This window comes from Triturus cristatus, chromosome 4_1, assembly GCF_964204655.1.
Source record: "Triturus cristatus chromosome 4_1, aTriCri1.1, whole genome shotgun sequence".
Lineage (NCBI taxonomy): Eukaryota > Metazoa > Chordata > Amphibia > Caudata > Salamandridae > Triturus > Triturus cristatus.
The window spans coordinates 1,343,996,098-1,344,023,943 of record NC_140585.1 but is presented as its reverse complement, the minus strand read 5'-3'; the positions used below and the strand labels follow the sequence as shown (position 1 = coordinate 1,344,023,943).

General features: G+C 47.2%; 1 protein-coding gene across 1 annotated transcript in view; it reads right to left on the bottom strand.

Moving 5' to 3' along the window:
• Positions 1-5,032: 5,032 nt before the first annotated feature.
• The window catches only part of KIFAP3 (kinesin associated protein 3), a 1,322,278-nt gene continuing 1,299,464 nt past the window's right edge, over positions 5,033-27,846 (bottom strand). The window contains exon 20 of the mRNA XM_085654829.1: positions 5,033-5,539. Coding sequence (XP_085510955.1) covers positions 5,431-5,539 — 109 coding nt within the window. The 3' untranslated portion in view covers positions 5,033-5,430. The remainder of the gene's footprint in view (positions 5,540-27,846) is intronic.

Genomic DNA, 27,846 nt, shown 5'->3' with positions numbered 1-27,846 from the left:
AGGTGGCTCCTTCTTAGCCATAGCGTAGCAAATTTTGATGCACAGGATTATCCACCTGGGTGAAGTTCTTTTGTGGACAGCCTTGCCCTTCATCTTGCCCACATATTTGTTGAATAGCTGGTCATCCAGTATGAACTCTTTGGTTCTGTTCAGTTAGAAGTTCACTGACTTCTGGGGGTCCAAATCATTAAGTCTCTCCTTCTCTGTAGATGGATGTGAAGGGTAGAAAGCAGGCTAGGTAATGGACGGCCCCAAGTGGATCGGACTGACCACCTTAGGCAGGACAGCTGCTCTGGTCATAAGAACCATCTTATCGACATGGAATGATGTAAAAGGAAGCTTGGGACTTAGAGCCTGCAATTTACTCACCCTTCTAACAGATGTAATTGCAACCAAAAATAAAGTTTTGAAAGCGAGAAACCTTAACGGGCAGCTATGCAAGGGTTCAAAAGGCGAACCCATTAGAAACGTAAGAACAAGATTAAGATCCCACTGAGGCACAATACACGGAGCGGGAGGAAACTTATTAGTCCTTAACAAATCTCATAACTATAGGGGAATTAAGAAAGTGAATGATGATCTGGCGAACAAAGAAATGCCGACAAGGCAGATATGTAACCTTTAACAGTTGCAACAGTGCAACCTTGTTGTACCAGGGATAGCGCAAAATTTAAAACCTCTGACAAATGGGCTTTCAAAGGGTCAACTGATTTCTCTCCACACCATTTAGCAAATTTCACTGACCTGTAGGCATACACCGTCTAGGTGGAATGTCTTTTGGCTGATAAAATAATGTCCACCATATCGGGGGGAAGAGAAAAAGAACCTGGTTGCCCAGTTCAATCTCCAGGCATGAAGGCCAGGCTCTGGAGGTGGGGGTGTAGAAATTGCCCCTGTGATTGCGAGAGGAGGTCTGCCCTGAAAGGGAGATGGAGCTGAGGGCACAAAGAGTTAAAAAAGATCTGTGTACCATACCCTTCTCTGCCAATCTGGGACTCCTAATATGACTTGGGCCTGGTCTTGGCGAATCTTCCTTTGAACTTGAGGAATCAAGGGTTTGGGGGACACGCGTACAGAAGGTGGGAGCCCCAATCTAACTGAAATGCATCCCCCAACGCTCCTGGCATCGGATACTGGAGACTGCAGAATGACCGGCAGTGCTCGTTCTCATGAGTGGCAAACAAGTCCAACGGAGGAAACTCCCACATCTCGAAAATGTGAAGTATCAAATCCGGATGAAGGAGCCACTTGTGGTTTGGTGCACACTGCTGAATGAGACTGTCCGCATGTACATTCAGGACTCCGGCTAAGTGATTTGCAAATCTGATGGCCCTGAGCCCAGGACCAAAGTCGCAGAGTTGCTCTGCAGAGAAGATACAACTCTACTCCTCCCTGTTTGTTGATATACCACATCGCAGTAGTGTTGTCTGTTAAGACCTGAACTGACTGACCACAAAGGGAAGGGAGAAAGGCCTTGAGAGCCAGATGTATCACTTGCAATTCAAAAATATTGATGTTCAACAATCTTTCCTCAAGAGACCAAAGACCTTTGACCTCCAGATCACCCAGATGAGTTCCCCACCCTAGAAGAGAGGTATCTGTTATCACTGTGACCACCGGAGAAGGAGGGTGAAACAGCATCCCTTGAGAAAGGTTGCCTGAAACACTCCACCATTGTAGATCCGCCGCAGTGTCGCCGGAGATTTTGATTAGCTCCTCGAGATCACCAAGGTGTTGAAAAAACTGATGCGGAGGCAGCACAGAAGAGCCCCATATGCCAGCGTTCATGGACCAAGACCTTTGGAACTTGAACAAACATTCCTTTCTGAAACAGTGGAATCATAGCCTGAAGGTCCTGAATCCTCTGTGAAAGTGGGAATGCAAGACTCACTGTAGTGTCTTGTACTTCCCCTATAAACAGGTTGCACTGGGCTTAAGGTGAGATTTGGCTACATTTATTGAAAACCCCAAGATGAACAACAGTTGCGTTGTAAACTGAAAACAGCGGAACATTATATCTGGTGACTTTGTTTTGAGCTGCCAGTCATCTAGATACGGGATCACTGGAATGCCTGACCTTTTGAGATGTGCTACCACCACCACCACCAACACCTTTGTGAAGATCCGAAGTGCGGAAGTAAGACTGAATGGAAGGACCGCAAACTGGTAATGTTGAGACCCGACCGTAAAATTGAGATACCTCCGATGCGACTTCTGAATGGGAATGGGAAAATACGCATCCTGTAAATCGATCAACACCATCCAGTCTTCCTTTTCCGGCGCAAAGAGAACTTGTGCCAGGGTCAACATTTTGGATTTCTCCTGTTTGAGGTAGGAATTCAAAATCCTGAGGTCGAGGATCAGACATAAACAACCATATTTTTGGGGAATAAGGAAATACCGGGAGTAACACCCCTGACCTAAAAAAGCTATTCATGATTAATGCATGAACGTAACACCCCAACAGACAAGTCGCATTAGCAGTCTTAAGGGCCATACTCCCAGAAGAAAAGATATTTTTGGCCGACTGCTCCATCCTTTTGGACTCCAAATCAGCAGGCACAGTAGGGAAAAAGCCGTAGACAACTTGGAGGAGCAAGAAGCCTTAACCACTAGACTCTCTGGTGAAAGGTGAGATGACAAAAATCCTGGGGCCCCAGTTGCTACTTTATATCTTCTGGACCTAGAAACTGCAGTAGAGGACATAGCCTCTTGCCAGATCTTCAAGATAGACTCTGGTAAATCCTCACTGATTGGCAATAATGGCTCTGATGAAGAGGCACCCGAATGAAGTACTTCAGTAAGGAAATTAGACTCTAACTCGGCAGATGGAAGAGGCAAGTCCAATAATTCTGCGGCCTTTCTTATCACTGAGTGATAAGACGTCACTTCTGGAGGTGGCAAACCCTTAGGCGACACTAACTCCCACTCAGGGGAGCTATCCAATCCACTCGCCTCCTGCAAGCCATCAAAATCTGGATACAAAATCCACAGTTTCACCTTCTTCAGCACCTTCATATTTTTCATGATACCTTTCCTCTTTCTAACATCTCATGAGCCTCCCTACGGGATCTGATTCTCGGCATCTGCGGCACCGCTGACTTCAACACCAGCGTCGCAGGACAATCCAAAGGCAGTCAGTTGTGGATGAGCTGGTGCCCATTCGGATTCAGACAGCAGCAGAGATGGATCATTCAGTTAAGGATCATGCCCTTCCTGAAATAGCAACGGCGTCTGTAGTCTTGGTGCTGTAGGAGGCCAGGCCAAAGGAGACATACGCATGAACGGCAAGAAAGGTGCCTACTGGAAGTGAGTTGGAAAACCTCCAAGTGAATAAGCAAGTGGACCCATGGGGCCCACAGGTGAACCAGATGGGGTTGCATCCCATGCAAAAATGCTAAACATAGGAAAGTTGGAAGTAACCAAGCCTGGAGTTGGGAATGTCGGATATACCAGATCCTGGTTTGAGGGCTCTGGCGCCGTATGAGGAAGCACTACACTGGCTCCGGCTGAAGAATCAGAGTCCTCGGCCCGGTGCTTGAGTCACAGGCTTCGGTGCCGGAGGTGAAGTCACAGGCTTTGAAGCCAGAGGAGGAGTGTTAGATCTCGGAGCCGGAGACAAAGCAGTAGAAAATCTCGGAGACAGAGATATCATCCCTACGCTGAGATCTTGGACCCGAGGACACCGACTTCAGAGACTCATCTTTAGATGAGCGACGCCGAGACACACTGCGTCGATTCTTCTTATGCTTCCTCTTAGAAGATCTTGAAGTATGGGGAAGACGATGAATTCGAACAAGGTCGAGATCTAGACTAACCCCTTTTCTACTTCTTGGCTCCGGCCATAAACGAAGCCTCCTTTTGTTTCAAGGCCTTAGGATTAATTTGTCTACACAAAGAACAAGTCTCGTCACCATGGTCCGAAAACAAACCACAGAGGCAATCCTCATACGGGTGAGTGAGGGACATTTGACCACTGCATTCCCTACATGGCTTAAAACCTGACTTTCTTGGAGGAGACATCTTCAACAGCTACAATGTTGCACTAAAAAATACCGAAGAAATCTCCCAGAAACAGAGAGCCTGGAAAAAACTGTTACTCGTCGAGGGCGCAGCAAAAAAGGGATCGGACGTCAGCACGCCAACGAGGTCCTCTTATGGCTCCGATGACGTCACACGGAATTGCGTGCGGAGCAGGTACATTGTGATCTCCTCGTTGATGTGGGAGAGATATGGAGAAAAAGTGTCAGTGGAATGATGCACATTGGGGTAATTCAAAAGGTGAGGAATCCAGAGGCAGATGTATGCATCAGAAATCATTGTGCCATCTGTCTAAAGATAAGAGCACCTCTCCGGTTAGTCACGCACACTTCCCACAAAGGCCCAAATGAAGACAACATCCTTCTAATGTATATCTACACACATGAATACCTATTTGGGTAAGGAGTCTGTTTTTCCAACTTTGTTTTGCCCATCTGATGAGAAATAAGATCCTCTTCATTGAGCGAGTGGTGGAAGGTAGTGGACAATATCCGATCCCTTTTGACAATTTGCAAATTCCTGAATGATTTGTCCCATTGCTCACTTATGTGCCACCTCATTAATATTTGTCAGACATCATGAGTGATATCAAACATATCAGATGGACCACAAAACCAACAGTGTACAAAATAAACCAAAACATTCCGTGAGGTCTTCAAACAGTCATGGTTTGTAACAAGCACTGCATAAAGGGTAAGCCAGGAACAAGACAGCAGCAGCAAGCGCAAAACAGATATCTGCAGGACACATGTAAAATAGTTTTGTACCCAGCCATGCATTCCAGGTAAAAGCCTAACTGTATAATGTGTGCATCTGCATTCTTTGATTCCATGACCTCAAAAGTAGCCTTATGCACAGCGCCCTGCATGACCCTTGAATGAAGCAGAGAGGAAGGACAGTTGAAGAAGAGGAAGGACAGCGAAAGAAGTGGAAGCTAAAAGGAGCACTCATCCTTAGAAGTCCAGGGAGCCCAAACAGAACAATCAGCCACTCAGACCAAGTAAGTTTAATAAATTGCCACAACCACACTATATGTATAGTGCACTGCACATTCTAAATGTTAAGACGTTAGATTGAACTAAACAACAAAACTGTAGAAAACAGTAAAAAAAGAAATCCACCAAAAGATTCTTCGAGATTTGTGGCTAGACACGGTTTGTAATCGTGACATAACAGGACTTATGATGGGATGAGTGCAACAAACACTGCAGAGAAGTTAAGTACTGGAGAGAAGAGGAGTAGGGAAGGGGAGAGGAGAAAAGCGAATAGAGGAAAAATATGCAGGTCACGCATGTTAAAGGAAGTCTTCGACATTCGGTTGATTCATTGTTCGTTTCCAATCTTCATCCAAACTGTTTGACAAGCAGGAAAACAATTTCCATACATTTTCTATCGAGTCCCAAAGCTGTAATAGTAAGGTTCATCAGGACGATAGCCATATGCTGTTGTAGGGCGTCCTGGTATGGCAACTGGCTGACCAAATCCATCCATTACAATTCTAAGAAAAGATAGGAAATACAAAAAAGTCTTAGAATTTTTTTAATTGCAATGTTTACCATACTTACAAAACTGTGACTGTTTGGCACTCCAACAATGTTGAAAGTAAACAGTTTGAGAATTACATCCAAAAAAACATCTACCCACGTTTCCCAGGCTGACCAGTTTAAAAGTTTTACCCAATAAAGCACATTGTCAAAATATGTGAAAACATTGTGTAATTTATAATAGATTACATACAACAGCCATCCATCCTTCTATTATTCACTTTCCTACTTAGCTCAAAAAAATAAAATTCCAAAGTCTTTAACATTGCTATCAGTCACACCCAGTATGAAATTTATTTTTATAAATGTTTTCACTGCTGTATGGGTGAATTTCTCGTTTATAAAAACATGTTTCAGATGCAGTGCCTGAAAACAATTCAGTAGCTAGCCCTTCTTTAACTTTACTACGGTATACTACATTATTTTTTTATAGAATGTCCTTGCTATCATGGCCTTATATAAGTAATACGATTAGTTCCCTCGAGAAAAAGATATAGGAATATATCCAAATCATAAAAAATCTGAATCATTCATACTCCATTGCAGAACATTATGGGGCCTGTTCACAAGCTGCACTTTGTAGTACGTTTAGTTGCACTAAAGAACAAGTTACTTACCTTCTGTAACGCTTTTTCTGGTGGTATCAGTATCTGCCTGTGGATTCCTCACCTTTTGAATTACCCCAGCGCCAGCATTCAACGGAAATTCTTTTCTTAGCTCTCCCACGTCGACGAGGACGTCACAATAGCACGGCTCTGCTCGCGACTCCGTATGACATCACCGGAGCCATAATAAGACCGTGTTGGCGTGCTAACATCAGTTCCACCCATTTTTTCCGTGCCCTCGAGGCAAACGGGTGGACCAACAACATTTTCACAAGTATACACAGTATACATAATATATATACAAATACATATAGTATATACATAAACAGAAAGGAAAAGCCAGTTAGCACAGCACTTCCTAGCAGCAAACTGTATGCATGAAAATGACATATTAAAACCATCCATGTCAAACAGTCATCACTTTTTCGGTATAAACAGGAGGACAACGGGGAGGGGAGTGGGTCAGTGAGGAATCCACAGGCAGATACTGTTTCCAACAGAAAAAGCGTTACCGAAGGTAAGTAACCTGTTCTTCTGATGGATACATCTGCCTGTGTATTCCTCACCTTTTGAATTGAATCCCCAAGCCGTACCTCTCCCGGAGGAGGGTGTCCACCTGACTTTACCAAAAAATCTTGCAGAACAGAATGTGCAAAATGGCCAACCGTCCTAATCTCAGAATCCAAGCAGTAATGCAAAGGTGAGGAGGGAGGCCCAATTTGATGCCTTACAAATATCAACAACAAGAACACCTATAGCCAAAGACGAAGAAGATGACTTAGCTCTAGTGGAATGAGCTCTAATACCTTCAGACGGCTCCTTCTTGGCCAGAACGTAGCAGATCTTGATACACAAGATGATCCACTTGGAGAGTCTTCGTTTGTGGACAGCTTTTCCTTTCATCCGTCCAATGTAGCCCAAGAAGAGCTGATCATCCAGCCTTTGTTCCCTTGTCCTGTCTAGGTAAAAACTGACCGCTCTCCTAGGATCCGGGCGATGAAGTCTCTCATCCTCCTTGGAAGGGTGAGGATAGAAGGTAGGTAAGGTAACAGACTGACCTAAATGGAAAGGAGTAACCGCCTTAGGCAGGAAAGCAGCCCTGGTCCTGAGAATCATCTTTTCTGTATGAATGGTTAAAAACTGAGGTTTTGAACTAAGAGCCTGAAGCTCACTTACCATCTTAAAAGAAAGAAGCCTCAAAGGGCAACTATGAAGAGGCTCAAAAGGAGAACTCATCAGAAATGTAAGAACAAGATTCAAATCCCACTTAGGCATAATGAAGGGAGTGGGAGGAAACCTATTGGTTAGGCCCGTAATGAACCTCATAACAACTGGAGATTTAAACAAAGACGGCTGGTCTGGCAAACAAAGGAAAGCCGACAAATATCCTTTAACTGTAGCCACAGGACAACCCTGCTGAGCCAAAGAGATCAACTTAGCACATCAGACAAACAGGCCTTCAAAGGATCAATGGACCTCTCTCCAAACAAGTTCAGAAATTTGGACCACCTGGAGGAATAAATAGATTTGGTGGAGAGTCTCCTGGATGATAAAATAACATCGACCACATCCGGTGAGAGAGAGAAGGAACTCAGGTTGCCCCGTTCAATCTCCAGGCATGAAGGTGCAGGCTCTGGAGGTGAAGGTGTGGAACCTGCCCCTGCGACTGCGAGAGGAGATCTGCCCTGAGAGGGAGACGGAGCAGAGGGTGCGCTGAGAGATAAAGTAGATCTGTGTACCACACCCTTCTTGGCCAATCCGGGGCAATCAATATGACTTGGGCCCAGTCTTGGCGAATCTTCCTCAGAACTTGGGGAATCAAGAGTATGGTGGGAAAGGAGCGTCAAGCTCCAATCCAACTGAAATGCGTACCCCAACGCTCCCTGCATCGGAAACTGCAAAATGATGGGCAGTGCGCGTTCTCGCGAGTGGCAAAGAGGTCCAACAGAGGAAATCCCCACATCTTGAAGATGAGATGGACCACCTCCGGATGAAGCGGCCAATCGTGGTCGGCCGAGTAATGCTGACGCACAAGTTACTTACTTGTGTAACGATATATCTGTAAGAGACATAAGATAGTGATAGATTCCCTACCTTAGAATATCCCCAGGCGTCAGACTGGATCCGGAAAGTTTTCGTCAGCAGTACCCCTGAGCGTCGGCTGGTGTCGTCGTACGGCTCCGCGTATGTCGCTGGCGCCGCAGCCGCTGAGATGATGTCATCGGAGCTACTTAGACGCGCCCGGACGTCAGTTCTGTACACACTTTTTCCGCGCCATGAGCGCAGAGCCATGCCAGAGACCGACTACTGGTGCAATAGAACTAGGGCCCTAAAAGGGATGACCTGAACCCTAGAGAACAGTTTGCAGAACGGGGAGGATGGGCGGGCGGTAAGGAATCTATCACTAACATCAAATATATCGTTACACAAGTAACTTGTGCATCTGAAAGAGACATGTTAGTGATAGATTCCCTACCTTAGAATACATACCCAAGCAATACCAACCCCAGTGGTGGGTCTGCGAAGTGAGATTACACCCAGAAAGTCACGGAGGACTGAACGGCCAAAGAAGCCGTCTCTCCGGACCTGACAGTCAAGTCAATAGTGCTTAGTGAAAGTATGCAACGAGGCCCAAGTGGCCGCCTGCCAGATGTCTTGCAGGGGGACACCACGTCCCAATGCTGTAGCAGCTGCTATCGCCCTGGTAGAATGGGCGCGCAGCCCAATCGGAGGTTCCTTTTGAGCCTGAGAGTAACAGGCTTTAATGCACAAAACAACCCATCGGGAGATAGTGCGCTTGTGCACAGCCCGGCCTTTCTTGGCGCCCACGTAGCCAACAAAGAGCTGGTCATCCACCCGGAACGGTTGTGTGTGGCTGAGATAGAACGAAAGTGCACGTTTTGGGTCCAGACGGTGGAGCCTCTCCTCTTCTCTCGTAGGGTGCGGAGGCGGAAAGAAAGTGGGCAGAGTGACAGTTTGCCCGAGATGAAAGGCAGAGACTACTTTTGGTAGAAAGGAGGGACGCGGTTGAAACACAACCTTGTCCGGATGAATCGCCAGGAAAGGAGGTTTGCAGGAAAGAGCCTAGAGCTCACTCACCCGCCGAGCGGAGGTGATGGCCACCAGGAAGACAGTTTTCAAAGTTAATAACCGGAAAGGACAGATATGAAGAGGGAGCGCACATCAAGTATGTGAGAACCAGGTTTAAGTCCCATTGAGGCATCACAAAAGGAATAGGAGGCAAAATGTGAGTAATGCCTTTGAGAAATCTACTGACAACTGGGGACTTGAAAGGAGAGGGCTGATCAGGCAGACTAAGAAAGGCTGAAAGAGCAGAAAGGTAGCCCTTGATAGTGCCCAGAGCAGAGCCCTGCTGGGCCAAAAAAAAAAAGCAACAATAGGACCTCAGAAAGAGGGGCAGCAAGAGGATCAACAGATTTCACTGTGCACCATGCCACAATTTTTTTCCACTGACAGGCGTATACCGTTTTAGTGGAGGGACGCCTGGCTACCAGAATCACATTACAGACTTCAGGAGGCAAGTCAAATGGAATCAGCTGTCGCCGCTCAATTTCCACGCAAGGAGGTGGAGGCTGGACAGGTGCGGATGTAGGACCGTCCCCTGTTGCTGAGACAGGAGATCCTCCCGAAGAGGCAGACAGATCTGGGGATCCACGTTCATTCTGAGTAGCTCGGGATACCAAACTCTTCGAGTCCAGTCCGGTGCCACAAGAATGACTTGGGCCCGGTCGCGCCTGATCTTCTTCAGCACTCTGGGCAGAAGTGGTATAGGTGGAAAGGCGTACAAAAGACCGCTACTCCACTCGCGATGAAAAACGTCGCCTAGCGAGTGCCACCTTGGAAACTCCAACGCGCAGAACTGCTAACATTGTGCGTTCTCTTCGGTGGCGAATAGATCTAACCAAGGTTCTCCCCACTGCTGAAAGAGACCTTGTACCACCTCCGAGCGAAGACGCCATTCGTGATCCAACATGCACCTGCAGCTGAGTTCGTCCGCCCTGGCATTCAGGGTACCTGCCAAGGAAATGCCTAGACGTTCCAGCCACGTCCAGAGACGTAGAGCCTCTTGACATAGGGTCCACGACCCCAACCCGCCTTGTTTGTTGCAGTACCACATGGGGGTGGTGTTGTCTGTGAACACCTGCACTACTCTCCCCTTGACAGGGGGAAGGAATGCTTTGAATGCAAGTAGGATCACCCTGAGCTCCAAAAGATTGATATGGAGCTTGGACTCCGCCGGAGACCACAGGTCTCTGATATCCGCCTCTCCCATGTGGCCGCCCCATCCCAGGAGGGACGCGCCCGTCACTACTTTGTGCTCCGGTTGGGGAAGGGAGAGGGATCTGCCCCTGACCCAACGCTGGTTCGTGAGCCACCACTGCAAGTCCTGTGCAGAGCCCTCCGAGATCTGGACGTAGTCGTACATGTTCCCCCGATGCTGCGTGCGCTGGAACATCAGGTCCCACGCAAAGCCCGCATATGCCATCTGGCATGTTCGATCAGCAGGATGCAGGAGGCCATGAGGCCCAGCAGCCTCAGTGTCTTCCTGACCGAAACCCAGGACCAGGGTCAAAAGAACGGAATCATAGCCCAAATGTCCCGGACTCGCTGTTCGGGAGGATAAACCCGAAACTGCACCGTATCCAGAACTGCTCCGATGAAGAGGAGCTTCTGAGAGGGAATCAGGTGCGAATTCGGCAGATTGACAGCAAACCCCAGCAAATGCAGGAGGTAGGCCGTAGTCTGGAGGTGGGAGATGACTGCCTGGGGCGAGATAGGGGAAGACTGAAACCCCTGATCTGCGCAGATGAGCTGCGACCACCGCCATCACTTTCGTGAACACCCGAGGGGCGCTGGTAAGGCCGAAAGGGAGCACGGTGAACTGAAAGTGCTCGCGCCCACTGTGAACCATAGATAACGCCAGTGGGTTGGCAGGAGGGGGATATGAAAATAAGCATCCTGCAAGTCCAATGCTGCCAGCCAGTCTTGCGGGTCTAGGGCAGATGAGACCTGAGCAAGCGTGAGCATCTTTAACTTCTCCTTCCGGAGGAAGCGATTGATGTTCCGGAGGTCTAAGATGGGGCGCAGACCTTTGTCCTTCTTTGGAACCAAGAAGTAGTGGGACCACGACCTACTTCTGGCTTCGGAACGCGCTCGATGACCCCCTTGGCCAAGAGGTTCGTAACATCATGCTGGAGAAGTGCCAAGTGTTCCCCCGACATGCGCTGGGAGTTAGGTGGCATGGCTGGAGGGGGGGGGGGGGGGGGGGGGGGGGGGAGTAGCCCTTTCAGACTATTTGCAGAAGCCACCTGTCTGAGGTTATGGAGCGCCAGTGGGGAAGGTGATGGCAAATCCTGCCACCCACTGGCGTCAGGTGGTCCTGAAACACCGGACTAGGAAGGTTTAGAGGCGGCAGGGGAGGTGGTGGACTGACCTATCCGCTGCCCTCGGGACCCACCACGGTGGGTCCCACATCCGCGGCTGCACTGAGACCGTGGCTGCGCAGCCTTGCGGGTCTGAAAAGAACGCGCCTTGGTGCCCCAACCTTGACCTCGAAAGGACCGAAAAGCGGACCCCGAGGGAGTACGAGCGGTGGCGAGACCCAAAGACTGGGCCGTGTCCAGAGTCTCATTAAAGCGCTTCAGGGTCCTATCCGCCTTATCACCAAAGAGGCGTGTACCATCAAAGGACATGTCTAACAGGGTGTTCTGGACATCCCCAGAGAAGCCAGTAGTTCGGAGCCAAGCATAAATACAGAGTGCCACAGTTGTGGAAAGTGCCCTACCTGTGTTAGGTTTAAGCCAGATGCCCAACACGATGTCAGTAAGCGCTTCATTGAAGGTCAGTAATGGCTCCGCAGAGGAGGATTGCGGCTGCAGGACCTCAGTTAGGAGATTGGTCCTGATCGGCACAGAAGGGAGCTCGAGGTTCAGAGCCTCAGCTGCCCTACGCAAAACCACCAAAATAGTCCCAACCTCCTCCGTGGCCACGGAAGAAGGGGACAGAGTACCAGGGTGTGGAGAGAAATCAAGATCCACTGGACCCTCCACAACGCCTTCCCACTTAGGCTCATCCTCGCACTGAGCCGCAAGAGGGTCCTCAGACCCCTCCCAGCATTCCCCTTCGTCCACCGGTTGCTGAAGAGGCCGGTAAGGACGAGGAGCCCTGGGAAATGGGATAAACTCGCCTCCAAGAAATGTAATGGGGGGGGTTAGATACCATTCCCGGTTCGGCGCCGTCCGGCATCAGTGGCGCCCGGAGCCGGCGCCCGGGCCAAGGCCGAAGCTGAGGGCGAAGCCGCAGGGTATGGTGGCGGCGGCACGGGGGCAAACTCTTCCGACGGATCCGAGGGGCCCTAAGGTGCTCCGGAGGGACCCGGCGGGGCAAACAAATGGAGCAAGGCCGACATAAAGGCTTGCACCTAGTCCGAAGTCGCGTGCGGGCCCGGAAAGGGTGGGTAGGCCACAGGCAACGACGGAGGCTCCAACGGAGCCGCGGGGGAGTTACTGCCTGCCCCCTCCACCTCGTCCTGCGCCTAAACTTACCTGTCCCCGATTCAGACGAGCGATGCTGATGGCTTCGCGACCGGTCACTTGACCTCCCATGGGATCGGGACTTCGATCGTCGCGGAACCGATTGCTGGACCTCCAACAACTTTCGAGAACGCTCGCCCAAAGCTTTCGGCCCCATGGCCCGACAATCGGAGCACGCCTCAGGGTCATGGGCGTGCCCCAAGCAGAAGAGACACGTTGTGAGGGTCCGACACCGACATGTTTCTACGGCAGACCCTACAGGACTTAAACCGAGGCATCTCTATTGCACCAGGAGTCAAGTACACGACAAAACAAGTTGTCAGAAACCAAGTTAAAACTTTTAATTAGGGGTACCACTTTCTCTCGGATCTGCGCTGCTGCGCGGAAAAAGAAAGAACTGACACCAGCGCGCGTGGGCGCGTCTAAGTAGCTCCGATGACGTCATCTTGGCGGGTACGACGCCGGCGACATACGCGGAGCCGTACGACGATGCCTGCCGACGTGCAGGGGTACTGCTGATGAAAATTTTCCAGATCCAGTCTGACGCCTGTGGATATTCTAAGGTAAGGAATCTATCACTAACGTGTCTCTTTCAGATTGAGACTGTCCGCACGTAAATTTAGCACACCGGCCAGATGATTTGCCATTACACAAATCTGATGGCCCTGAGCCCAGGACCACAGTAGCAGAGCCTCTCTGCAGAGTCGATACAACCCCACACCTCCCTGTTTGTTGATGTACCACATCGCGGTAGTGTTGTCCTGAACCGACTGACCGCGAAGGGAAGGAAGGAAGGCTTGGAGAGCCATACGTATTGCCCGCAATTCCAAAAGGTTGATGTGAAGCAACCTTTCCTCAGGAGACCAAAGACCTTCAAACTTCAGATCCCCTAGATGAGCACCCCACCCTGGAGGCATCCGTGATCACTGTGGCCACGGGTGGAGGAGGCTGAAAGTGATTTTCTTGAGCCAGGTTGCCCAGCACACTCCACCAAGACAGCTCCGCTGCAGTGTCTATGGAGATTCTGATCTTCTCCCTGAGATCTCCATTGTGCTGATACCACTGCCTGCGGAGGCACCACTGGAGTGGCCTCATGTTCCAGCGTGCATGGCTGACCAAGAGTATGCAGGAAGCGAACACACCGAGCAGGCGTAGGACCTTCAGGACTGGAACAACCGCTCTATTGTGAAACAAAGGAATCATCTCCTGTATGTCGAGAATCCTCTGCGGAGTTGGGAAAGCTCGACACACAGTAGTGTCCAGTACTGCCCCTATGAACAAGCTGCGCTGAGACGACACCAGGTGAGATTTGGGTACATTTATCGAGAAACCCAAGTTGAACAACAATTGCGTTGTTAAATGCAAGTAGCGCAACACCATCTCTGGAGACTTGGATTTTAGCAGCCAGTCGTCCAGATAAGGGAAAACAGGAACCCCTGACCTTCAGAGATGTGCTGCCACCACCGCCATCACCTTTGTGAAGACCCGTGGTGCGGAACTGAGGCCGAACGGAAAGACCGCAAACTGGTAGTGTTGCGACCCTACCATAAACCGGAGATACTTCCGATGCGACTTCAGGATGGGAAGATGAAAATACGCATCCTGCAAATCGATTGACACCATCCAGTCTTCCTGTTGAAGCACTAAAAGAACCTGAGCCAAGCTCAACATTTTGAACTTTTCCTGCCTGAGGTAAAAACTCAAAATCCTGAGGTCCAGGATCGACCTCAATCGGCTGTACTTCGTGGGAATCAGGGAATAGCGGGAGTAACATCCCTGACCCCTTTCCTGCTCTGGAACCACCTCGATTGCTCCTTTCTGCAACAAGACAAGAACCTCCTGTTGTAAGAGAAGTAAATGGTCCTCTGAACAACAATCCTGGCGAGGAGGCTAAGGAGGTGAAAACTCTAGAAAAGGGAGGACATACCCATTTTCCATAAGATTCAAAACCCGACAGTCTGAGGTATCCGATTTCCAATCTTGTAGAAAATGGGAAACCCGACCCCCTACAGGACCAACATGCTCCAAGATGGGGGATCTAGAGCTGCTTTCCCATGGTACCATGGGAGGGGACAGGAGAAGAGGAGGAGGATGGCTGCCGAGAAGCTCCTCGAAGACGACCTCTATTTTTTCCCCTGTACGACCTGTACAGAGGATTTTACTGTTGTTGTTGCTGAGGCTGCTGACGACCTCGAAATAAAGCCGCCTTCCCAAAGCCTCGATACCTCTTGTAGCCATACCCACTAGGCTGAGACTGCAGGCCCAAAGATCTTGCAGTAGTCCTACTGTCTTTAAAACGCTGCACGGCAGAATCCGCTTTGGTACCAAACAATCTGGAGCCATCGAAAGGCAGATACAGTAGAGTAGCCTGAACATCTGGCGAAAAACCTTAAGATCTGAGCCAGGCATGTCTTCTCGTAGCAACTGAAGAACCCATTACTCGAGCAACCGAGTCTGCAGTGTCCAGACCCGACTGAATGACCTGTCTGGCAGCTGCTTGAGAATCTGAAAGAGCCTCAAGAAAATGAACTCGATCTTCCTCAGGAAGTTTAGGGGCCAATTGCTTAACAGAGTCCATAAGGGCATGAATATACCTCCCAAGTAAGCAAGTAGCGTTTGTAGACTTCAGCGCCATACTTGCTGAGGAACACACCTTCTTGGCCGACTGTTCTAGCTTTTTTGAATCTCTATCCCCCGGGGTGGTAGGAAAGGACCGAGATGACTGCTTTGAGCAAGAAGCCTGAACCACCAAGCTTTCTGGAGATAGGGGGGCAGAAAGACAAGCTGGATCATCAGGAGCAGGTCTATATCTTCTTGCTAATGATCTTGAAACTGCAGGAGCAGACAAGGGCTTCTGCACACCTCTATTTGTAGTCGATAACTATTTGATATTTCTAGGGACCACTTCTTCCGCGTAGCACAAATGGTGACCTTCTGGGTCAATAAGCGTTGGCTACGGTCGTTTTTAAGAAGATTTTTTCAATAAAGAAACCAAGAAACAAGAACCTTCTGAATTCATTTGCCTTTTCTTACGTTTCTTATATGTGCAAATTACACTAATTTCTTGACCTATTGGAGTACTGAATTGCTGTATTTGTTGTAAATTTATAGGATTTATTTCCTAGGAGGTTTAAGGGGTATTGAGCCTCTGATTCTTTGCACCCGTGAATACTGTTAAAAATACTAACCTTTGTACATTAATTTAGGTGCACTGAGGATTGCCCCATACTCCTTGTTTGTTGTTTATTTAGGCAGCAGAGGCTCATTAGAAGAAGAAGTATTAAGCACTTCAATCAAAATATTTGACTTTACTTCAGCTGAAGGCAATTGAAGATCCAAAAACTCATCAGCTTTCCTAATCCCCACATGATAAGAGGCGACATCCTGAGCGGAAATAGCCTTTGGTGAAGAGTGCTCCCACTCCGGTGAAGTGTCTAAACCATTAGTCTCATGTAGACCTTCAAATTCATCTACGGAGTTGAGAATCTCCCTTCCGCTTGCTCTTGCCGGTACACATCTTCCTCTAGCAGCCTTTATGCTTCCCTCCTGGATCGCTGCTTCGGGATCGGCGTCACCTGCCGCGCACCGGTGACAACGGTGCTGGCGTCGAAGGAGGACCGACTGAAACAGGCAGCGGCGTCGATCGATTCGACACCAGACGGTGATTGAAGTTTCAGAGTCGTAAACCTTGCCGCCGGAAACTGCCAAGATGGAGCCGTCGGCACAAAGGGTGCCTGGGCATATTGCTGGGGGACACCCAAGCTAAATGCAAGCGGACCCACGGGGCCAGAAGGCGCACCGGACGGGTAGGATGGCCTGGCAAACATGCCAAACATTGCATTAAGGAAATGCGAGGTATCCCCTCCTGGTCCTAGGAAAGGAGGGTAAGGATCCGAACCTACTTGGTCTGGATCCATCCGAGGCCGAACTGGAGGCTGGGTCTGCGGAGCCGGTGAGTTCGGCGCCCACACAGGCGAAGCCGCAGGTACAGGAGGAGACTCTCTGGAAGCCGAAGAAACCCTGGGTGCCGGAGAACCTCTGGGCATCGAAGAGCCTCTGGTCGCCGGCAAACCCCTCGGAGTTGGTGAGTGGATCGGAGTCGCCTGCGCAGAAGGAGACGGAGAAACAAAGTCCTTTTCTCTGCGACGCTGAACAGGTGAGGCTGACCTCAAAGCCATGCCCTTTGAAGAGCGACGTCAAGAACCGTGTCTCCTCTTTGACTTCTTAGACTTAGAAGTATGCGAGGTAGACAACTTCGAGCGCTTACGACCCCTCTTCTCTTTTTTCGCCTTTGCCATGAAGAGTTTTGCTCAACGCTCCTTCAGCACCTTTGGCTTCATCTTTTGACAGCACGAACACCCTTCGACGTCGTGGTCCAAAGAAAGATACCAAAGGCAGTCGTCGTGAGGGTCTGTAATAGACATATGGCCCCCACACTCCCTACAGGGCGTGAAACCAGACTTCTTCAAAGTAGCCATTCCTATAGAATCACGAAGAAGGAAGAAAAAGTAATCTCCGAGAAATGGAGAGTCCCAGAAAAAACCGTTACGCATCGATGGCACGGAAAAAAGGGAACTGACGTCAGCATGCCGACGAGGTCCTCGTATGGCTCCGGTGAGGTTATACGAAGTCGCGAGCGGAGCCGTGCTATTATGACGTCCTCGTCGATGTGGGAGAGCTGAGATAGGAATTTCTGTGGAATGCTGGCGCAGGGATAATTCAAAAGATGAGGCATCCACAGACAGATGTATCCATCAGAAATAGTGCTACTAATGTACTGCAAAATGCTATTCACAAACCTTATTGTAATTGTGACTTCTAGGGAGCATAATCACCACCAGGTCTCTAAGCGCTATGAGAGAGAGCCCTACCGTAGCACATGGTATGGTTATGATTGATTAAATTGTGCCCCAGGCTTCCACAAAGAGGAGTGTTTTTAGCTTCTTCCGAAATAGGAGGAGGGCGGGTTCCTTACGAAGATTCGCCGGCAACTTGTTCCACAGTTGAGGAATTAAGGACGAGAATGCGCTACCTCCTTTGGAGGCCGTGCTAAAGCGAGGACAGGCTAGGAAGCCTGCCTCCGAGGAGCAGAGCGACCTGCTGGGCGTGTAGCTTACCAGACAGTTTTTAATGTAGGTTGGGGCCTGGCCATAAATGGCTTTGTGCGTAATACAAAGGCCCTTAAACCTGGTTCTCTGCCTGACCGGGAGCCAGTGCAGCTGACGTAGGATGGGTGGCGTGGGCCCGCCTAGGAAGTCTAAAGATCAGTCTAGCATCCATAATCACCTGCAATCTGGCAAGCAACTTTTCTGGAAGGCCAATGTACAGAGAGTATGCGTAATCCAGTCGAGACACTATGATGGCAGATACTTCCATTCTGAGTGTTGCGAAGGAGAGAAGGGGAGCTAGTTTCCGTAACTGTCTTAACGGACCAACACATGTTCCTACTAAGGCAGACACCTGGTGGGTCAGAGAGCTTGGCCGTAAAAAGTCAGGGCAGGTTTAGGATTTGTGCCAAGCTCTTGGGGCCAGAAGAGGTCGCTCCAGGGATTAGTGTCCGTGGTGATGGCCAGTACCTCGGTTTTATCAGGTTTAATTTTGAGGGAATTGGCAGTCATCCAGTTGACTGTATATTTTAAAATGTTTTGCATACATGTGTGGGCAGCAGGGGAGTAGTCTATCTGGATGATGATTTAGGTGTCATCCGCGTAGTTATAGACCTGGCACTTCATGGGAGTCAGTGAAGCCACCAAGGGCTGGAGGTAGGCATTGAATAAGAGGGGGGACAACGCCAAACCCTGTGGAACCCTGCACGTGAGTTTGCCGGCATCAGACACCTGGTCGGCCAACTGTATTCTCTGTGATCGGTCAGTAAGGAAGGACATGAGCCATTTAAGAGCCGTTCCTTGGATACCCAACTCCGAGATCCGCGTCAAAAGTTGGTCATGGTTGACCGTATCAAATGCCGCGGATAGGTCTAGCAGGACCAGCGCACTTGGCTAAGTATAGAGGTTCCTCCTTCCACCTCTTATCTTTTTCTGTGTGGAGATCTCCGCCATGCCTGAACACTCAAGAATATATTTTAGTATTAAATGTGGGAGAGACAGGGCAGTGGTTGCAAAATGGGGAATATTTACTACAAAAGGGAAGGGATTTTAGGGGGAGTAAGGAGGGGTAAAGGGAGAGAGGTGCAACCACCTACAGAAGAGCATACCCATTCCTACTCACAAACTACACTTAAGTGACCACAACTAAGAAGACCCCAAAACAGTCATAAATGCACTCCAGCTAAGACATGTAGTAAGTTCAGCTACACACATGGCCACTCACAGGTACTGCAACATCCACCCATAGAACATAACGGGATAGGAACTAAAAATAAAGTCCCGTAGGAAATAACATTAAATGAAATTATTTAAAATAGTTACAAAATATCAATTACATTTTATGTTGACGAATTATCAAAAAATAAAACGTTATTTTAACATTTTAATAGCTTTTTAAAATTTTAAAAATAATGTCACTTTTTAAATCTAATTAAATTACTTTCAATTAGCTCTATACACTTTTAATAATCAACATGCAATAAAAAATTACTTTTTACTTTAGATGAGTATTTTTTTAATTTAACTTCCGAAATAATATTTAATTTAACATTTTCAAAATAATTACATTTTAAATTGTAATTAAGTTAGTAATGCTGTAGCTTTTTATTTGTTCTACACTTAAAATAGATATATACACAATTAATTGACAACAATTAACATAAAAATATTTTAACAAATTATTTTCAAGGGTTATACATTTTCTTTACTTTTCCCTATACGTCACCATTGGGAGATCTCTGCCACTGGGTTGGGTGGGAAATGTGGTTGGTCAGAGAGGTATTGTGCAGCGTTTACTCGCCGAACTACTTGTAGCAACCACTTGTCAGCTTTAACGCTCTGCCACTTGTTGGGGATACCTGCGCAGACAGTTCGTGTTGTGACCATGGTTTCTTTGAATCGCTCAAGTGCAGAGCCTGCTTTGTCTTCAAAGAACCAGTTGCCGTCAAATGTCGTATCCATTAATGAGGCTCGGACACCACCCAAAAATCCTGTGGTTCTTATCTATGTGTGCTGCTGAAGCACCACGCTGGTACCAACTGCCTAAGTAGTCAGTAGTGTCTAGCAGAGAGCGGATGATGTATTTAGTTGCGTCTTTGTCATCCTGGTTGATCAGCACTAGGTTAGAATTTAATTCAGCAGAGACGTCTTGCAAAATCTGGCTGACCATGTCCCACAGTGCATTTAGATATCATCCAAGGTACCCAACTGGCACTGACTGAACAAAGGGTCAGACTAACTGTGGAGAACATCTACTTTCCAAATGCCTCCATATGTTTCGACTCCCTATCAGGAGTGGTAGTAGGGAAGTTTGGGTTCAACCTACTGGTAGAGGCCTGGACCACTAGGCTCTCAGCCGTGGGATCCTGAGTGAGGAAGGCAGGGTCACATGGGGCAGGTCTATGGCATATAGCTACTTGCGTAAGAACAAGGTTTGGCGCAAATCCGCGTAAGAACAAGGTTTGGCACAAATGTGTATGTCAGTCTGGCCTCATTGAAAGGAAGGAGTGGTTCTGTGGAAGCCTGCAGAACCTCAGTCAGTATGTTAGTTTTGACCTCAACAAACAGAAGCAGCAAGTCAAGTATATGGCTGAACGCTGGATGACTACAACAAAAGAGGCTTATTTGTCCTTTGAGGGGCTGGCGGGAACCCAAAGCAGTGTCAGGGCAGGTGTCCAAGCCACACGCCTCTTAAAAGTCCATGAGAAGATTTACATCATCATAGAATAGGGATCACTGTCATTTACATTGTCATCACTCAGACCATGTGACCTTTGTATTGAATTGAGAAAATACAGGTTTTGGAGTGCTTGAGGGCAGCTCCTTAGCAATGGTAGCATTTAGTCTGAATTAGAATGAGGGCAGCCCAGTTGTGTCAGAATAGGTATAGAACGGGACTTCAATCAAGGTCATGGTGGATTTGTTGCTGAGTTGGACAAAATAATTGGGTCCTCTGCCGGAGCCGGTGGCGCTAGAGCTGTCGGCGCTAGAGCTGGCGTTGACATTGCAGGAACCGGATGGATTGTGGCACAGGGTTCAAAGTCAGAATGGGCATCGGTCCCGGAGTTGAGACAGACCTTGAAGAAGCACAGACCGCGTCGAGGAAGGATCCACTGATGGTAACCCGACTGGAAGCCTCCTTGGATCAGTGGGGACCGAAAGCATGTCAAAGGGACCTGGAAGTTGCTGAAGATCCATAACATGGTGGCTTCTTTGAAAGCCTCTGTCTGCTGCGGAGTCCCCAATAATCGGGAAACTCAGGTTGCATTGGGACCAGTTGAGGAATAAGTTTCTTGGTAGGAGATCAGGAATGAGACCGAGATGCGTATCGTCTCTCAAAGAGAGTGGCAGGGTGGAGAAGAATCCTCCGTCATCATCTTGTGTTGGACTTCAACTTACCAGATGACTGAGTGTGAGGTGTGTGTGAGAGCAGCTTTGAGAGCGGGAAGGGATCCCACACCCTCTACTTCGACTAGGGTTGTATGCACCTTTCTTTGGTATTAGGCAACAGAGAGTTTAACTTTGAGCTCCATGAGCACCTTTTCGGTTCATTCAGGTGCAGTGATCACAAGCCTTGGAGTCATACGCTGACCCTAGTCGCCAGATATATACCTGGTGTCAGTCTGTGACAGTCCCTACAAGGCATAAACCATGTTCTTTTTGCTGGGGACATGCACGTTGCGCACTGTGAAGAGAATTTCAGAACAAAAAACATCAGCAGAGATGAGGAAATCTTTGGAAGCAAGCTCTGGATCTAGTTCCGTAGGTGAAGAAAGAAAGGACCTGATATCACGCAGGGGTGGCACTTATTTGTAGCTCTGTCACTTCCGGGGTGGTACAAAGCTGATGCACATCTGCACAATGATACCTGTTGGCACATGGAAGCAATGGCGAGAAAAATGTCCAAATCCAGTGTGGCACCTGGGGGCATTCACAAGGTGAGGAATTTGGAGTTGGTGGTAATTATAATACTGATTTATGATATTTGCAACTTAATTTGAAGAGATCACAAACGTTTTTTATCTCAATTTATGGTTCAATATTTTTTTTTGTTATTTAGTATCAAAACCAAATGTTGAATAACACACAAGTAAATCATTTAAAACTCCCCCTCCTTCTCTCCTGGGCATCACAGAACTTATTTTTAAGTAGCTACATAGATGACTGGTTCTCATTTACGGCTTATTCCTCACATTCGACACCCTTCAATGATTTGTCCAAAATATCTGGTCTAATCTGCAGTAAGCTCAGCATCCCGGGACTGGCCATTTTTTTTTACATCTAGGGCCTGGAAGATCATCATCAAGCTCCACTTAGTGGAGAATGCTGTGGCATCACCATTCAGTTTGTGCACAGTTTTTTGCTTGTCCAGCATGTACCAGTTTGGGGCATCAGTCCACTTGTGTTGGTGAAATTCGACACCCCCCTATTGCACAGAATAGATGATCGTCAATAGCAGCAATACAAGTTTCTTTCCTTCCTTTTTGGTACTCAAAATTCCTACTGGTGAGTATCAGATTAGTGCAGTTTAGCAGATAGCGTGCCCACAACACTGGTGATCTAGGCAAAATATCACTCCAGACACCTTTTCAAAAGCTGTTGAGAGATTTGCATCTCAGTAAAATGTGACTCAGTGTCCCTATCACATCACATTCCCTCCAGCATTTGACAGAAAAATGATTACTGAATTTATGTAATCTAAGAGGGATGAAGTGCCATCTATATAATGTTTTAAGGTTAGCTTTTTCCTGCTTACCCCCAGAGATGCTTTGTAATTTTGCCTAATGATGGCCTCCTCATTCCTCAGTAGTGGGAAAAATACCTCGTTATTTTTCCCATTTCTACTGGAAATTCCTCGTGTCAATCTTTAATTCCATTGTATTATATGAAATGATATATTTTCAAGGTTGGATGGGTCAAGTTCCCTAGTGGCTCCCTGTTTAATACTTTTGTGGAAAGCCCAGTGTTGGGCATTTGTGTACCTGTAGCTTTTTGATGTAAGTAGATTGAGATCTGCCCTTATTTGTTGGTATGTTCATTCACAAAGAAGTCTCCCAGCTCGATGCATCTGCTCTTTCCTATTCCCTGAATGATTTTCTGGTCATACTTGGGTGGAAATCTGTGATGCCGAACAGGGGTGTAAGGGGCCCGGGATAGCAAGTGAGATTAGGTGTTTCTCTTATTTTGTTCCACATGCTTAGTGTTCCAACAATGGCTAGTGAATTTGTGGTCAAGATGCCTCTTATTTTTTATTAAGCCATGACAATTCCTACTGGGAGCATCCTGCCAGCATATAATCAACGTGACGAACAAGTTACTTACCTTTGGTAATGGCTTATCTGGTAGAGACTCTATCGAGCTGCAGATTCCTAACCTTAGAATATCCCCAGGTGTAAGACTGGATCTAGAAACTTTTGACGAGCAGTACTTCTGCGCACTGGTAGGTGGTGTCGTTCGGCTCCACATCACTGCGTCATCCGGGCTTGAAGTGTCGTGCGCAGGGCCGATAAAGGCCCCACTCCAGCACCCTGGCGTCCGTTTCTTTTCACGACTTTCCACACCATAAGCGCGGAGCCACGACCAACACTAACGTCTGGTGTGCAAAGCTAGGACCCTTAAAAAGGTAAATCGTTTACACTATAATCCATTCGCACAGCGGCGAGGATCGGTAAGAAACGTGTCTCTACAAGATAAAGCTTACCGAAGATAAGTAACTTGTTCATCTGATAGAGACTTCTAGCTGCAAATATCTTACCCAAGAAGAAAAACCCAAGATATACTTGGGGTGGGGCTGTTATACCGATTAGACTAAAACGTCCTGTAGGATTGAACTGTCAAGCTGGGATCAGACTGTCCAGGCAGTAGTGCTTTGAAAATGTGTGCAAGGAAGCCCACATGCTGCCTGACAAATATTCAGGACAGAAAATTCAATGGTTAATGCAGTGGTCACAGGCTTAGGTCTGGCAGAGTGAGCACAAATCCTCACAGGGTTGCTTTCTAGCCAATGCGTAGATCGGGATGCAGAAACCTATCCATCACAAGCTAGTTGCTTCTACACCGCTTTCCCTTTCTTTGTCCTGACATACTTCACAAAGAGTTGATCGCCCACCCAGATTTGCCGGCAGTGCCTGTAACTCACTGACCCTCCAGACTGATGTTATCACCACTAGAAAGGCTGTTTTGATGGTTAAAAGTTGAGTGGGAAGTTGTGGAGTGGCTCAAACACAGCACACATTAGGAATGTAAGAATCAATTTGAGGTCCCCTGGGGCATAATAAAACACACTGGTGGAAAAATATGCTAGAGACCTTCTAGGAACCTATGTACAACAGGGGATTTGAAAAGGGATTGCTGACATGGCAACCACAGAAATGCTTAAAGCAGAGCTCTGCTGGGCCAAGGAAAGAATGAAAAGAAGAACTTGAAAAAGGGGTGGAGAAAGAGCATGAACATGTTTATCTGTACACCATGTCGCAAACTTGTTCCAACGGCAGGTGTATACCATCTTGGTGGAAGGATGCCTGGCTGAAAAAATAACATTGCAGACTTTGTGTGAAAGGTCGAAAGAAGTCAACTGTCGCCACTCAGTCCCCACACATGAAGGCTAAGTGTTTTCGGTGCGGAACCCTGCCCTGTTGCTGCAACAAAAGATCCTTCCAAAGAGGTAACCTGATCGGAGGACAGAAGATCATGCTCAACAGCTCGAAATACCAGATTCTCCGTGCCTAATCCGGAGCCACAAGAATCACTTGGGCCCAGTCGTTCCTGATCTTCTTGAGTATTCTAGGCAGGAATTTTATCCACAAGAATCACTTGGGCCCAGTCGTTCCTGATCTTCTTGAGTATTCTAGGCAGGAGTTGTATTGGTGGAAAGGCGTACAGGAGGCCAGAGCTCCATTCAAGATAAAAAGCGTCGCCGAATGAGAACTGCCTTGGAAACTCCAGTTGCGAGTTTTTGGCGGTGGCACCAGATCCACCAAAGGCTCTCCCCACTCTTGAAAGAGGTCTTGCACTACCTCCTGATGGAAACACCATTCATGATCCGCTTGGCATTGACGGCTGAGTGTGTCCGCTCTGGCGTTCAGAGAGTCCACCAGTTGTTGAACCACTAGAGAAATTGTCTGGTGTTCCAGCCACATCAAAAGACATAGGGTCCACAACCGCCTTGTTTGCTGCATTATCACATGGCAGTGTTGTCTGGGAACACCAGCACCAGTCTTCCCTTGAGTGAAGAAACAAAGCCTTTTAACACCAATCGGATTGCCCGAAGCTCAAACAGCTTGATTTGGAGCTTGGATTCTGTCCAGGAGTAATGCATCTGTTACTACAGTCGACTCTGGTTAGGGAAGGGAGAGAGGTCTGCCTCTGACCCAATAGCAGTTAGTCATCCACCACTGCTGGTCTTTTGCAGTCCCCGCTGTGATCTGGATCATATCGGAGAGATTCCCCTGATGATGTGCCCAATGGAACTTCAGGTCCCACTGCAGAGGCTGCATTTGCCAATAAGCATGCGTCACAAGCAAGATGCAAGAGCCCATGAGACCGAGCATCCTCAGTCAGTCTCACTATAATCCAGAATATTATATAGTACTACCAACTCATTGGTACACAACTGCGGAAGAAGGAATGGTATTAGGGGAAAAAAGCCTATGATTTGCCAGCTACCTATATCCCAACTCCATGTATGGTAACCCACAAAGCAGTCCTTCATTTATAAAATCATAAAGGCCAGGGCCCAAAATGTTGTTCAGGATCCTGTGCCCGGCAATTTCAAACGTCAGGAGAGCTGAATATCAACAATGCCAAGGCTTGATCCTACTGTGTGCCACTTTCATCTACCACCAGGCACTCCCTGCTCCCTTATCTCACTCTTGCAGGTTTTTTAATTTTTGCTTTCTTGTTTATTTTGCATAATTTTTCCATCTTTTTCTTTCGCCGTTCCCCCTTTCGTGGTGTTCTCTCTCTTGTTCTGGAGCAAAGTCTGATGAGGAAAAATGAGTACAAGACCCCAATAATTGGTGCAAGTGGGCTCCACCTGCAACCACCGGATCAAATTAGGCACTGCCACTAAGCTTAATATTTTGAGACCTGTACGTAGGGGAAGTCTCACCCATGAATATTTTGCAACATCCAACTGGGTAAACTAGATTGTGCCTTCAGTTGGTTATGGGGCAGGAGCACATTTCTGGACTTTCAAAAATAAATATTTCACAAGCACATTGACTTGCACCTAAGGAATCAGGGAATTCGCAAAAAGGGTGTTGTCTTGAAATACCTTTGTGAAAACATGTCTTATGCGCTTTGGCTTCAACTTTATAGAAGCTGTTTTTAATTGTCATCGCACTCAATCTGTTTTTCAAAGTTTACTGTGAGTAGTCTAGGAACAGTGTCAAATCTACAAAAACATGCTTGTTATAATAGAAAGTTTGTCCAAGATGTTTAAAATGCACTGTTTGTCACTTATTATTCTCATATTAGCTATGAGGATAGCTCGGACCCCACTTCTGAAAATTCTTGTCCTGCCCCATTGCTGGAAGTATTAGCCCCCCCCCCCCCCCCCCCCCCCAATCCCCAGGAATCTGGCTCTAGTTGCGCCTCTGGTCATTGTAACAACATGTTTGGTAAAGGAATGCTCGGTTGAGAGGCATTCGGCGTTCTGGTCGCACTGCCAGAACACCATGTGTTCGGCCATCGTAATTACTGTTTCCCCTCACAGAGTATCTAACCTCACTCAGCCTATTTATTTATCCCATTTCGTTCCACTTGCATGAGCACACTCTAATAATTACACCACACTCCCATTAATTTAATCCACGCTAGAAACTTGCGAAATGCTTCAGTTTTCACAGAGCACAAGACTAACCCAATAAACAACAAATTTACAACGATAATTATTAAACAATGGATTAACCACTAACTTTGGGTTATGTAGTACCGTGGTACCCGCCATAAAGCACTTCAACGCCTTGTCAGTGGTTGTAAGCGATATATAAATGCAATTACGATACAATGAAACAATGTCTCCTATAATAACGGGCATATCTATTACTTTAGCTTAAACTTCGTGCCTTACTTAGCACGGCTGCACTGACCACTGTTTAAAGCATAGTCGATGTCAAGCCTATGTCAATAAAAAGAAATGCTATTGTCTCAGCATTAAGTACTATGATTATTCAAATATACACTCTTTCCACAAGAAGGCAGTCACGCTACACAGAAGACCTGTAAGGATAATTTCCGTAAATCAAAACCAGCACAAACGCATTTTATCCTTGAGAACAAACCATGATTTCTAGAACTACTCATCAACTAGCATTTTTGTTTTATAAATGAAAAACGTAATTACGTACAGATGCTAAAGTTCATATTTAAAAAGCATCAACGTATCAGTCATGTTCAAAGGGTTCTGTCAGTTTTTCAGGTTTCTTTAACGAGACAGAAGGAGAAAATACAGTTCTAATTATTTTTGACTTGTGTGTATGTTTCTAGTCAAATTCATATATGAAAGTAGACAATGATTTTGCATCGACTAGAAAGTGATGATTTACTGAACACTGCACCAGACCAGTAACTTGTTTCAAAAACAGGACACGGTGACACGCTACTTAGCCTTCAATCAAAACCACAAAAGAGTAATAACGTAACAAAAAATAAACTAAATGTAAATGTTTAGTTTACAGAGTAACCAATAAAAAAAACTATGTTGTCATGGTTCAATTCTTTATTCCACAGTTAAAGCCATATCCTAAAAAAAAGAAACGTTTCCAATAGCGGTCATGAAGAATTCCAAAATACATTTTCTCACTCGCATTCAAACACGCATCATTTGGTCAATGATAGATAAATAACCACTAAACTTGGCTTGCAGACCCACATTTAAATCTGAAATCATGGCTTCCAGGTAACTCGTCTCAACATTCTTCATCCGAAAAGTTGTCCGTAGTGCACTGGAGGAAGATTGAGCTAGTGAGCACACACTATCCGTGCCCAAGAACAA